Raw genomic sequence first — 12904 nt, 5'->3', positions numbered from 1 at the left:
CTTCTTAAGTAGTCTTGCCTTTCATTGGACACACCTGCCAAACTAATTAGCACAGGTGTCTGCAATTGCTTACAGGGATATAAAGAGCCCTGACACACATCACCATCAATGAGTTTAACTGACAAACAAACAAATTCTTCCCTTATCACTCCTAAATACTTTTTGCATAATAATTTGGAACACAGTGTACATGTGCTTTTCCACAAAACACCAGTGGTTCACGTAGTGAATCTTACAGTTCTAACTTGCCAACCGTGGTCTGTATGGAGTTGTTCAATAAAGGGCCCAAAATTAAGATAACATAGATGGGAGAGGTCTCTATGAATAGGAATTCCTAAGTATTTGATACCCTGTGAGGGCCAGGCAAAGGGAAAGTTGGACTGGATGGAATCCTGTATGGATTTGGGGAGGGAGACATCGAGGGCCTCAGACTTCGCTGCATTGATTTTAAAATTTGACCATGTAACAAAGTGATCTATTTCAGCCATAACAGCATGGATGGATATATGTGATTGAGTGATATATACTAGGACATCATCAGCAAATAGAGAGCACTTGTACTCGGTGCCTCCCACCTCAATCCACCTAATATTGGGGTTATGGCGAATTGATGAGAGCAGGTGCTCTGTCACTAGGATGTATAAGAGAGGGGACAGAGGACATCCCTGCCTTGTCCCATTTGTGATTGTGAAAGGTGATGAAAATGTTCTGATGCACCCCCTGGGCCTTGGGACACCCGGAGCCGGACCCTTTTTGGTGGATGCTGGTGGTTGTAGTCTCCGTGGCGGCGACCCGGTTCCGTGGCTCAGGGTGGTCAAAAAAAGTGGCGGTACTATTTATGTGGTTTTGATGTTTAAATGTCTGACTACGCCACCCGTGGATTGCGGTCAGAGTGAACCGCCGCTGCAGGGCAGACCGCTGAGGCTGGTGTTGTGGGTGCAGCAGAGCGTAGCATAATTCCCCACGGGAGGAGTATAGCCTCAGGGCAGTGTATGCGGAGGATGGGGGTGATGGTGCAGGGCAGCAGCAGTAACGACACGGAGTCAGTGATGCAGTCCAGGGCCTTTACTCACAGTTCTTATTATCCAGACCACGTCTGCAGGTAACGGCTGCCCACGTCGTACTGTGCTCACCAGGTGAGGGGCTCAGACAACTCCCAGATAACTTTGGAGCGCTTCACAGGACCCCCTTTGTGTGTCCTTTGTCTGGCTTTTCTTACCAACCCTTCTGTCCGGCTGCCTCGGGCCTCCTCTTGGTAAACTTGGCGCCAGTTTCCCTGACCCTATGTGGTGCCTTCCTAGCGGGTGTAGCGAGGGGCTGCGCCACATAAAATGTCACAGCCTCCGGTTTCTAGCTGAGGGTCGTTTCCTGCCTCCACTAGTTTCGGGGACCGGTCTCCCCCTTTGGCCTGACCCCTCCACGCAGGTGGATTCGGGCGTGCGGTGGCGACTCGCCCGTCCGCACCCCTGGGATCCCTTCGTTCCTCGTCCCTGGAGCCTTCTCCGCTCCTCTTCCTTCCTTTTCCCTCTTCCAGGCCTGGGCCTGTTACTAGGCCCGCCTCCGGAGCAGAGCTCATGCAGAGCCCCTGCTCCCTGTCACTTCTGCTCAGACTTCTCTGCACTGAACTAAGATGGTGCCCACCTTTTATACTCCCTTCTCAATGCACCCAGGAACTGCTTCCTCCCTGCTCCTGCACTACAGGGTTCCCCTTCCTCAGTGTTCCCTCCCCCCTCTCCAGCCAGGGACAGGGACTGTCGTGCCCATCTCAGGGGCATATTGGTCGCCCTGCCCCACGGCAATGTGGTGTAATGCATGCAGGTGTCGGGTCCTGATTCACACTCCATCCTTACCTGAGAGTAAGATATCACACCTCTGGGTGAGGTGCAATACCTCTGTAGCAACCGAGCCCTCAGGGTGCTACAGTTCCATTTATCTTCAGCCTAGGTGACGTATTGCGATACAGGGCTGTGATTTTGGCTATAAAAGGGTCCCCTAGACCCCTACCCCAAGCTTTTTAAGAGAATCATATATGGCGTGCCAGGAGACTCTATGGAATGCTTTCTCAGCATCCAACGAGAGTATCTAATTACAAATTTTTAACTGCATCTAGCCCAGGAAATACTTTGTGCCTAGTAGCAGTGTCTGCTAGTCAGCGGATTATCCCGGCTGTTAAGCAAGCTACACCACCTGTAGTTTGGACACTTAATTTTTTCAAAGGAAATGCTTCGGGACCACGGGATACTCAGTGAAGAGCATCAGGAGGCACCCCAAGGCATAGGGGCTAGGACTGGCAGTAGGATGCCTTGCGGTGGACAGCCGAGCTCGATCCTTATAAAAGCTTTTTAACTGCAGCAGCTTTAGTGGACGCTACTGGAGCTGGAATTACGCGGCTGCTGGCATGAGGCTTGCCCTCCAATAGATCCTTGTAAATGGATTTAAAGTGTATTCATTCAAATTAGAGAGACAATTTAAATTAAAAAGCTTAGAGCTGCCTCCACCACAGGGGGGCTCGCTCGACCCACCAGCGGACAGGCACCAGTATTGGGAGAGGGGGGCTGGCCGTCAGGGTTCAGGAGCGGACTGGCCGTGTCGGCTTCTCACTTTTTGGATTTTAGAAGGGCATGACATGCCTATATCTGTGTCTCCCCCTCCTTTTACTCCTCCATCTCTTTTCTTTTCGCATGACTATATGTACTTGTCACTTTTCCATGTGTTAGTTGTGTCTTCTGAGCAGTTTGTCAGCTTTTGGACACCTTTGAAGGTGTTTTCTATGTGTTTCTATGTGTTTTTGTTTGCCTGCCATTGGTTTTAACGGTGTTCGAAGGTGTTCAACGAACAGTTCGGCGAACACACGGGTGTTCGACGAACCGAACCGAATCCAAACACTACGGGGGTGGCTCAACACTACTAAGTATAAACCATTGGGATATCATTCCCCTTTCATAATGAACCAATTTTGCAGCTCTATACTGATCAATCAAACTCTTTGGTGGCATACAGCACTGTTAAACCACATTCATACTCCAATAAATCAATTGAGCACCAGTTCGCACCCCATTTAGGAATGCACTCATATAATTTCTTTTCTTTTTTTTACACTAATGGTATGAAATACATTTTTCAGTTTTTTTTTTTATAAATATACAATATTATGTTTTAATGCAATTAATATCAAATATTTTTCTGTCTTTTAACACTTCAACCGACCTTGTTTTAATGGACTTACATATAAAATTGACATATCATGTGCTTCTATTTGGAGTTTTTTTCAAAAAGACCGCATATAAAACTGATGAAGTTATACATGGTACCTATTAGGTCAGGGTTCCCCAACTCCAGTCCTCAAGGCCCACCAACAGGTCATGTTTTCAGGATTTCCTTAGTATTGCACAGGTGATGCAATTATCACCTGTGTAATACTAAGGAAATCCTGAAAACATGACCTGTTGGTGGGCCTTGAGGACTGGAGTTGGGGAACCCTGTATTAGGTTATGTCCTGAGGAAGATATTGTGTATGACTTTGAAACGTGTTGATTTTTAATCTGTACGAATAATTTCACCTGCGTCCCGAAATCTTGATCAGCAGCCCAGATTATACACATTTTGCCTGGAGCCACAATTGTTTCATGTGAGACTGTCCAAAGCCCATATTTATATGCAAATTTGTGAAATGTGTGCTGATTATGGATTGCATCAGCCCCCAGCGGTGTACTAGTTTGCATCATATGGAGGATAATTAGGCAGTCTAATTAAACAATTGAACAATGAGAGAACAGTCACGACTATCTCCCCCCAATCTTGTGAGACAATGCCCTGAAATTGGATCTGAGGGTTATAAATAGGAGCTTACTCCTGTCACTGGTTTGATTCCACAGGACTTCATCTTGGGGACCATGGTTCCAGCTGGTGGATTACAAAACTGGCCAATACTGAGCCCATGAGTTTATTTAGATAACCCAGGTTGGGACAATTCAGTCACCTAGCCACATACCTCACTGTGCTTGGTCAGTTTCCTAAGCTTGCAATTGCCTCCTCTCTGTGGGTGTCTGCCAAAAGAAGGGTGCTGCTGGTTGTAGTAGTTGGCACTAGAAGCCCTGAAGTCATAGAGGTTCGAATCCACAGCAAGCCAGTCGAAGGAGGAGACTGTCACTTGCACTATTTTGTGCACTATTACTATGTAATATATGTTGTTAAATGTTGGTGACCCAATAAAGTCTTATCGAAGTGTGATACCCTCACCCTGTGTTGTCTGAGTAGTGTTCTGCCCCATGGGGACGGAGTACAGGCATTCAGAGGGATGAGCTCCAGCCCGTGTAATCTCTCTAAATAAATCCAGACCATCAGATGAGAACACCCAATGACTCTCGTGACTCTAATGCACTAGTGTAGAATAGCAAAGTAATAAATATTTTGTTAGTGTTTCGCTGCACTGTGTTTTGTTTACATATAGCATCTACAGCACAAATATTTACAGTGCACATATATATATATACACACACACACACACACAACACTGCTGCATAGACAGTGCACTCACACTAAGCTTTGCGACAGCACATTTAGATACACATGGCTCGGCTACATATGCACATTTACATACACACTGCTCTGCTACATAAGCACATTTACATACACACAGCTCTGCTACATACACACATTTTCATACAAAATCTCTGCTACATATGTATATTCACATATACACATAACTCTGCTATATACAGTAGCATGTAAAAGTTTGGGCACCCCTGTTCAAAATTACTGCTATTGAGAACAGTTAATCAAGTTGAAGATGAAATGATCTCTAAAAAAGCTAAAATTAAAGATGACACATTTCCTTTGTATTTTAGGCAAAAAATATATATGTTGTCATTTTTTACATTTTAAAAATTACAAAAGCAAAAATGCTTCGCTGCTAAATTTTGGGCACCCTGCATGGTCAGTACCTAGATACACCCCTTTTTCAAGTAGTACAGTATCATTTTCAGAGTGCTAGGAAGCTGTTAAGAAGAATCCATGGCTGCTGTTTTTTTTCGCACAAGGTTAGAGGAGGCTGGGTTTTAATAAAGCTGGGAAATTTGCATCACCTGGCCTTTACAAATAATGATGGTGAACAAGACATAACTCTAACAGGCTAATTAAGGTCTGAAACCTTGGTCAAAGTTATCTAAGCACACAAATCTCAAATGATGCTTAAACTTTTGCATCGCCCCATTTTCCTTTTTGTAATTTTTACAATTTAAAAAATGACATTTTTTTCTTTTGTCTAAAATACAAAGGAAATGTGTCATCTTTAACTTCAGACCTTTCAAAGATCATTTAATCTTCAACTTGCTTAACTGTTCTCAATAACAGTAATTTTGACCAAACTTTTACATGCCTCGGTATGCACATTTACATATATACAGCTCTACTAAATATGCACATTTTCATACGCATGCACTGTATATACAGTACAGGCCAAAAGTTTGGACACACCTTTTCATTTAAAGATTTTTCTGTATTTTCATAACTATGAAAATCGTACATTCACAGTGAAGGCATCAAAACTATGAATTAACACATGTGGAATTATATACTTAACAAAAAAGTGTGAAACAACTGAAAATATGTCTTATATTCTAGGTTCTTCAAAGTAGCCACCTTTTGCTTTGATGACTGCTTTGCACACTCTTGGCATTCTCTTGATGAGCTTCAAGAGGTAGTCACCGGAAATGGTCTTCCAATAATCTTGAAGGAGTTCCCAGAGATCCTTAGCATTTGTTGGCCCTTTTGCCTTCACTCTGCGGTCCAGCTCACCCCAAACCATCTCGATTGGGTTCAGGTCTGGTGACTGTGGAGGCCAGGTCATTTGGCGTAGCACCCCATCACTCTCCATCTTGGTCAAAGAGCCCTTACACAGCCTGGAGGTGTGTTTGGGGTCATTGTCCGGTTGAAAAATAAATGATGGTCTAACTAAACCAAACCGGATGGAATAGCATGCCGCTGCAAGATGCTGTGGTAGCCATGCTGGTTCGGTATGCCTTCAATTTTGAATAAATCCCCAACAGTGTTACCAGCAAAGCACCCCCACACCATCATACCTCCTCCTCCATGCTTCACGGTGGGAACCAGGCATGTAGAGTCCATCCATTCACCTTTTCTGCGTTCTGGAACCAAAGATCTCAAATTTGAACTCATCAGACCAAAGCACAGATTTCCACTGGTCTAATGTCCATTCCTTGTGTTCTTTAGCCCAAACAAGTCTCTTCTGTTTGTTGCCTGTCCTTAGCAGTGGTTTCCTAGCAGCTATTTTACCATGAAGGCCTGCTGCACAAAGTCTCCTCTTAACAGTTGTTGAAGAGATATGTCTGCTGCTAGAACTCAGTGTGGCATTGACCTGGTCTCTAATCTGAGCTGCTGTTAACCTTCGATTTCTGAGGCTGGTGACTCGGATAAACTTAGGCTATGTGCCCACGATGCAGAAATGAAGCAGAAAATTTCTGCAGCATTTCTGCATCTCCCTGGCAGAAAAAATGCATGCAGATTGTGCATGCGTTTTTCCTGCAGAATACATGCGGATTCACATGCGTTTCCGCATGCAAATTGACAAGCGCTTTCCAGACGATAGCATCACTTGTAAAGTGCTTGACAACTAGGTCACACTGTATAAATCCATGCAAACAGCATGGATTTATACAGTGTGAACCGTAAAAATTAAAACAAATAAGCTATACTCACCCCCGATGCCGGCGTGGCTGCAGCGCTCGTTCCTGTCTGGTTCCTGGCTGCCGGCATATCGCGAGACAGAGCGGTGAAGGGCCTGCGGTCACATGACTGTGATGTCACCGAAGGTCCTTCAGCGATGCCGGCATTCAGAGAGAAGCCTTCGGAAAGGTGAGTATAAACTTTATTTGTTATTTTATTCTTTTTTTACAGGTACAATGGTACCCAGGTCTGGATGAGAGTCTTCTCTCCTTCAGAACTGGGTACTATCCGCATATAGAGATGCATAGAAGAAGCTTGTACAAATGTACAGTCGCGGTTTCTATGCATCTCAATGCAAGTTAATGGCGGGAGTTCCGCTGCGCTTCCGCAAAATTAAATGACATGCTGCGGATTTTTGTACGCAGCATAAACGATGCGGAAAAATCCACAGCATGTGCATAGAACATGCGGAATCCCCTTGGGGACCATGGGGTGCGGATTACCTAGCGTTTCACAAGCGTTTATGCTGCGGAAATTCCGCAGCATAAACGCTTGAAAAATGCTACGTGGGCACCCAGCCTATCAGAAGCACAGGTGACTCTTGGTATTCCTTTTCTGGGACGGTCCTCACGTGAGCCAGTTTCTTTGTAGCGCTTGATGGTTTTTGAAACTGCACTTGGGGACACTTTCAAAGCTTGCCCAATTTTTTGCACTGACTGACCTTTATTTCTTAAAGTAATGATGGCCACTCGTTTTTCTTTACTTAGCTGCTTTTTTCTTGCCATAATACAAATTCTAACAGTCTATTCAGTAGGATTATCAGCTGTGTATCCACCAGACTTCTGCACAACACAACTGATGGTCCCAACCTCATTTATAAGGCAAGAAATACCACTTATTAAACCTGATAGGGGACACCTGTGAAGTGAAAACCAATTCCGGTGACTACCCCTTGAAGCTCATCAAGAGAATGCCAAGAGTGTGCAAAGCAGTCATCAAAGCAAAAGGTGGCTACTTTGAAGAACCTAGAATATAAGACATATTTTCAGTTGTTTCACACTTTTTTTGTTAACTATATAATTCCACATGTGTTAATTCACAGTTTTGATGCCTTCAGTATGAATGTACAATTTTCATAGTCATGAAAACACAGAAAAATCTTTAAATGAGAAGGTGTGTCCAAACAATTGGTCTGTACTGTACATGAACCCATTTTGTAGTTTCTTCAAGGTCATGTGATTCATTACATGATCTGGAAGGTCCGTGAGCTAGTCGGGTAGAAGGTTCTTCAGCTGCTCACTTCGGACATTCAGCCTCTGTGCAAGTCCTTGTACCTTCCTCTCCTGCTCTGCACCAATCAGTTAGAAAAGTGTGGGGCTGGCGGAGAGAGAGCAGTTCTTTCAGTGATCAGGAAGGACACGGTCTCATTATTCTCCTCTGTCACAGGAATCTGCCTGCAGTCTAAAAGATGCGTTCACTTATTAGTAAGATTATTTTCTTGCTTAAAGTGTCTTATAGTTTAAAAAATACAGTTTTAAAGTAATATATCTTTCTCATTTAATTATACACCTGTCTGTTATCTGTTTTTGAACAGTTTGTCAATCACATATATAGTTTCTCTCCCCTTCTTTGTTTTTGATGGTCAACAAAAAACAAATTTTCCAGAAAATAATTTTTCACACACTAGGTATGATAATGACTAGTCTCTATGTGTGATTTTTGATGTTTAAAGGGGTTGTCCACTACTTTGACAACCCCTTCTCATTCCTCATGTTTGATCCTGTTAAAATAAAAACAAAATTAGACAAACTTCCCAATCCAGCAGTGTCAGCATTTGCGTTCCCAAGGCTCATGTGAGGTTGTTGTGAACCTTGCGCCCAATCAGTGCTGGTGTTATTGTCCCCACCTTCGAACAAATCGAACATTAAGAGGAAGTCAGAGAGCATCTGCAGCCCTGGCTTGCTGTTGCTGTTCAACATGTCCGAAGGCAGCGACAGTGAAGCAGATTGAAAGCAGGGCTCGTGAGATGTAACAACCTCACATGAGCCCCGGGAATGGGAGTATCAACACCACTAGAACAGCGCCGACACGGAAGGTGATTATGAGTGTTTTTATTTTAACGAGGTCAAACATGAGGAATGATAAGGGGTTGTCCTAGTAGTGGACAACTCCTTTAATATACAATTTTAAGTTGAAACAATTCCAACATTTTGAACATGAAAAGAGCTTCTCCCCTGTGTGACTTCTCTGATGTTTATTAAGAGTTGATTTCCATGAAAAACATTTCCCACATTAAGAACATGATGAAGGCATTCTGAAAAGGAAAAAGCTTCTCCTCTGTGTGAATTTTTTGGTGACTAAAAAGAGATGATTTCTTCACAAAACATTTTCCACATTCTAAACAGGAAAAAGGCTTCTCCCCTGTTTGAGTTCTCTGGTGCATAACAAAATCTGATTCATTGATAAAACATTTCCCACATTAAGAACATGAAAAAGGCTTCTCCCTTGTGTGAATTCTCTTATGCTTAACAAGGTTTGATTTCTGGATAAAACATTTCCCACATTCTGAACAGGAAAAAGGCTTCTCCCCTGTGTGAATTCGCTGGTGCTTAACAAAATATGATTTATCGTTAAAACATTTCCCACATTCTGAACAGAAAAAAGGCTTCTCCCCTGTGTGGGTTCTCTGGTGAGTTACAAAATTTGATTTATCGTTAAAACCTTTACCACATTCTGAACAGGAAAAAGGCTTCTCCCCTGTGTGAGTTCTCTGGTGCTTAACAAAATATGATTTATGGCTAAAACATTTTCCACATTCTGAACATGAAAAAGGCTTCTCCCTTGTGTGAATTCTCTTATGCTTAACAAGATTTGATTTCTGGTTAAAACATTTCCCACATTCTGAACAGGAAAAAGGCTTCTCCCTTGTGTGAGTTCGCTGGTGCTTAACAAAATATGATCTATTGTTAAAACATTTCCCACATTCTGAACATGAATAAGGCTTCTCACCTGTGTGAGTTATCTGGTGTATCACAAGATTACTTTTCCGATTAAAACATTTCCCACATTCTGCACAGGAAAAAGGCTTTTCCCCTGTGTGGGTTCTCTGGTGCTTAACAAAATCTGATTTATAGCTAAAACATTTCCCACATTCTGAACAGGAAAAAGGCTTCTCCCCTGTGTGAGTTCTCAGGTGCTTAACAAAATTTGATTTGTGGTTAAAACATTTCCCACATTCGAAACAGGAAAAAGGTTTCTGCCCTGTGTGAGTTCCCTGGTGCTTAACAAAATTTGATTTGTGGTTAAAACACTTCCCACATTCAGAACACGAATAAGGCTTTTCTCCTGTGTGAGTTATCTGGTGTATTACAAGATTACTTTTCCGGTTGAAACATTTCCCACATTCTGCACAGAAAAAAGGCTTCTCTCCTGTGTGAATTTTTTGGTGACTATAAAGAGATGATTTCTTCACAAAACATTTTCCACATTCTGAACAGGAAAAAGGCTTTTCCGTTGTGTGAGTTCTCTGGTGGAAAACAAAATCTGATTCATGGCTAAAACATTGCCCACATTCTGAACATGAAAAAGGCTTCTCTCTTGCGTGAATTCTCTCATGCCTAACAAGATTTGATTTCTGGCTAAAACATTTCTCACACTTGGAGCAAGAAAATCCATTTTCCGTTTTATGAATTTTTTGATATTTAAGAAACCACTTTTCAAGAGGAAAACTATTCTCATATTCTGAACGTGAAAATTGCATCTTTGCTTTAGGAGCAATTTGTTTTTTAATGCTTATTTTGTGACTTAGATTTTCCTTAGTAGTTGGTAATGAATCAGAAGTCAGGATCCATTTCAAAAGATCAGATGATGACAGCTCTTTGCTGTGAAGGGATGATGGTATATCTGGAGTAATGGCATTCACTTCAATTGTATCCTGTGGGATCTCAAGAACATCTGATTTAAAAATTGGAGATACCAGCTGTCCCTCTGATCTCCTGGTACAGTCATCTGTCAAGAATAAAACAAAATTATTTTTGAACAAAAAATATCCTTGAATTTTATATTTTTGAACATTTCTACTTAAACTCTCCATAAAAATAGCAAGTTATGTAAAAATATGGAATTATTCACCAAGACAATGACAGTTCATAGTCTAATAAGAAACTGTGAAGACCCGCGGTCTTCCATGGGCATAATACTACTCAGACAACACAGGGTAAAATAGTGTGGCAATACTTTATTGAACCAGACAATAAACACATAGGGCAGTCCCAGCAAATACCCAAGTTAGTGCAAAATTACACAGTTTCACCCTTCCTCTGGCCCGCCTGGGATAGAACAGCTGTGACTTTGGGACTTCAAGGGCCAACTACCTCAACCAGTGGCCCCACTTTTGGCAGCCCCCCACAGACAGGAGGTAGCGTCAAGCTTTGGAAGCTGACTGTCCATCAAGGTACAAGGCCAGGAGACCCGAGGGTCCCAGCCTGGTCTCCGAGAGTTTCATGGGGTCAGATGACCAGTGGGTCCCAATCTTGCTTCTCCGAATGTCTCCATGGGTTTCAGGTGACCGGAGGGTCCCACCTGGCAACCCCAAACAACATGTCCATGGGGCCAGGCAATCTCATCGTCCCAACCTGGTCTCCCCAAATGTATCCATGGGTTCTCTGATGGTGAATGGAGCAGATCCATATCCTTCCAGTCAGGGCCATGTACTCTTAGGCCGGAATCATGTAGAATCCAAATCTGTGCCTCTCTGGATGGAACCATGCTACCAAGCTGATGTCCTGAAATCTTTCTGATCTTTGATTCTCTCTTTCAATTCTGACTGCTACAGAGGCATATGTCCCTTAAATAGTTACAATTGTCCTTTAAAGTACACATCCACAGGTCAAGGATAAGGGATGATATTATTACTCAGGGCTCAGGTCTAATTGTTTGTGCATTTAATCAATTTACATAGTTGGTATAGCAGGGGGACTCTTGTAAATAATTAGCTGGCTTTAGTACAATATCTAATTAGCATATTAACAAACATTATTGTTTCCAGACCAAGAGAAGTCAACGTTCAGGTTTATACACATAATAGTATGTCCTTCTTGACCAGCCAAAGAAAAACACATACATTCACAAGTCAACACAAACACAATAGTGTACAGTTGTGCTCAAAAGTTTACATACCCGGCAGAATTTTTCCTTTCTTGGCCTTGTTTCAAAGAATATGAATGAAGCCATTTATTGTCAAACTACAGTGTTTTCTTTTTTTAAATCTTAATGACAACCAAAACATCTAAATGACCCTGATCAAAAGTTAACATACCCCAGTTCTTAATACCATGTATTGCGCCCTCTAACATCAATGACAGCTTGAAGTCTTTTGTAGCAGTTGTGGATGAGGTTCTTTATTTTCTCAGATGGTAAAGATGCCCATTCTTCTTGGCAAAAAGCCTCCAGTTCCTGTAAATTCCTGGGCTGTCTAACATGAACTGCGCGCTTGAGATCTCCCCAGAGCTCTCCAGAACCTTCACTTTGTTCTGCTCTAGCCAATGACAGGTCAACTTGGCCTTGTGTTTTGGATCATTTTCATGTTGGAACGTCCAACTACATCCCATGCGCAGAGTCCGGGCTGATCAGTGCAAATTTGCCTCCAGTATTTGCTGATAACGTGCTGCATTTATCTTTCCTTCAATTTTTACCAAGTTTCCTGTGCCTTTGTAGCTCACTCATCCCCAAAATATCAGCGATCCACCTCCGTGCTTTACATTAGGAATGGTCTTCCTTTCGTCATAGGCCTTGTTGACCTCTCTCCAAATGTAATGTTTATGGTTGTGGCCAAAAAGTTAAATTTTGTTCTCATCACTCCAAATTACCTTGTTCCAGAAGTTTTTAGGCTTGTGTGATAAAGTCACTGGTAGTGTGTCTGAAGGGAGGTATCTGTCGCTGAGACTCTTAAGATCAGTCATGTGAAAACATGCAAGTTCTCCTGCACAATCGGTGCAGAGAGGGTTAAGAGAACCACATTTACAAGGGAATGTTTTAAGTGGATAACAAAAGTGGTGGGAGGGACGTTATCCACCCTACCTCCAATCAAGGGAGAATCTGGGCTTTAAATAGCTAGCCCTGACACTCAGGTGGGTTCAGTACCCGGGTAAACTCTGCTACAGAAAGGAGCTCACACGTACTGTGCTGAACCAGTGTGTGACTAATTGTGTGTGGCCAGACC

General features: G+C 42.8%; 1 protein-coding gene across 1 annotated transcript in view; it reads right to left on the bottom strand.

Annotated features, from left to right (window-relative positions):
- Nucleotides 1-7779: 7779 nt before the first annotated feature.
- Nucleotides 7780-12904, bottom strand: part of LOC141178679 (uncharacterized) — an 88397-nt gene continuing 83272 nt past the window's right edge. Inside the window, exon 9 of the mRNA XM_073660566.1 lies at nt 7780-10692. Coding sequence (XP_073516667.1) covers nt 9164-10692 — 1529 coding nt within the window. The 3' untranslated portion in view covers nt 7780-9163. The remainder of the gene's footprint in view (nt 10693-12904) is intronic.

This window comes from Phyllobates terribilis, unplaced genomic scaffold (genome assembly GCF_046119375.1).
Source record: "Phyllobates terribilis strain yellow unplaced genomic scaffold, ASM4611937v1 Scaffold_29__1_contigs__length_15306474, whole genome shotgun sequence".
NCBI classification, from domain to species: domain Eukaryota; kingdom Metazoa; phylum Chordata; class Amphibia; order Anura; family Dendrobatidae; genus Phyllobates; species Phyllobates terribilis.
The sequence above is the reverse complement of the archived record's forward strand: the minus strand, read 5'-3'. Positions and strand labels throughout refer to the sequence as shown.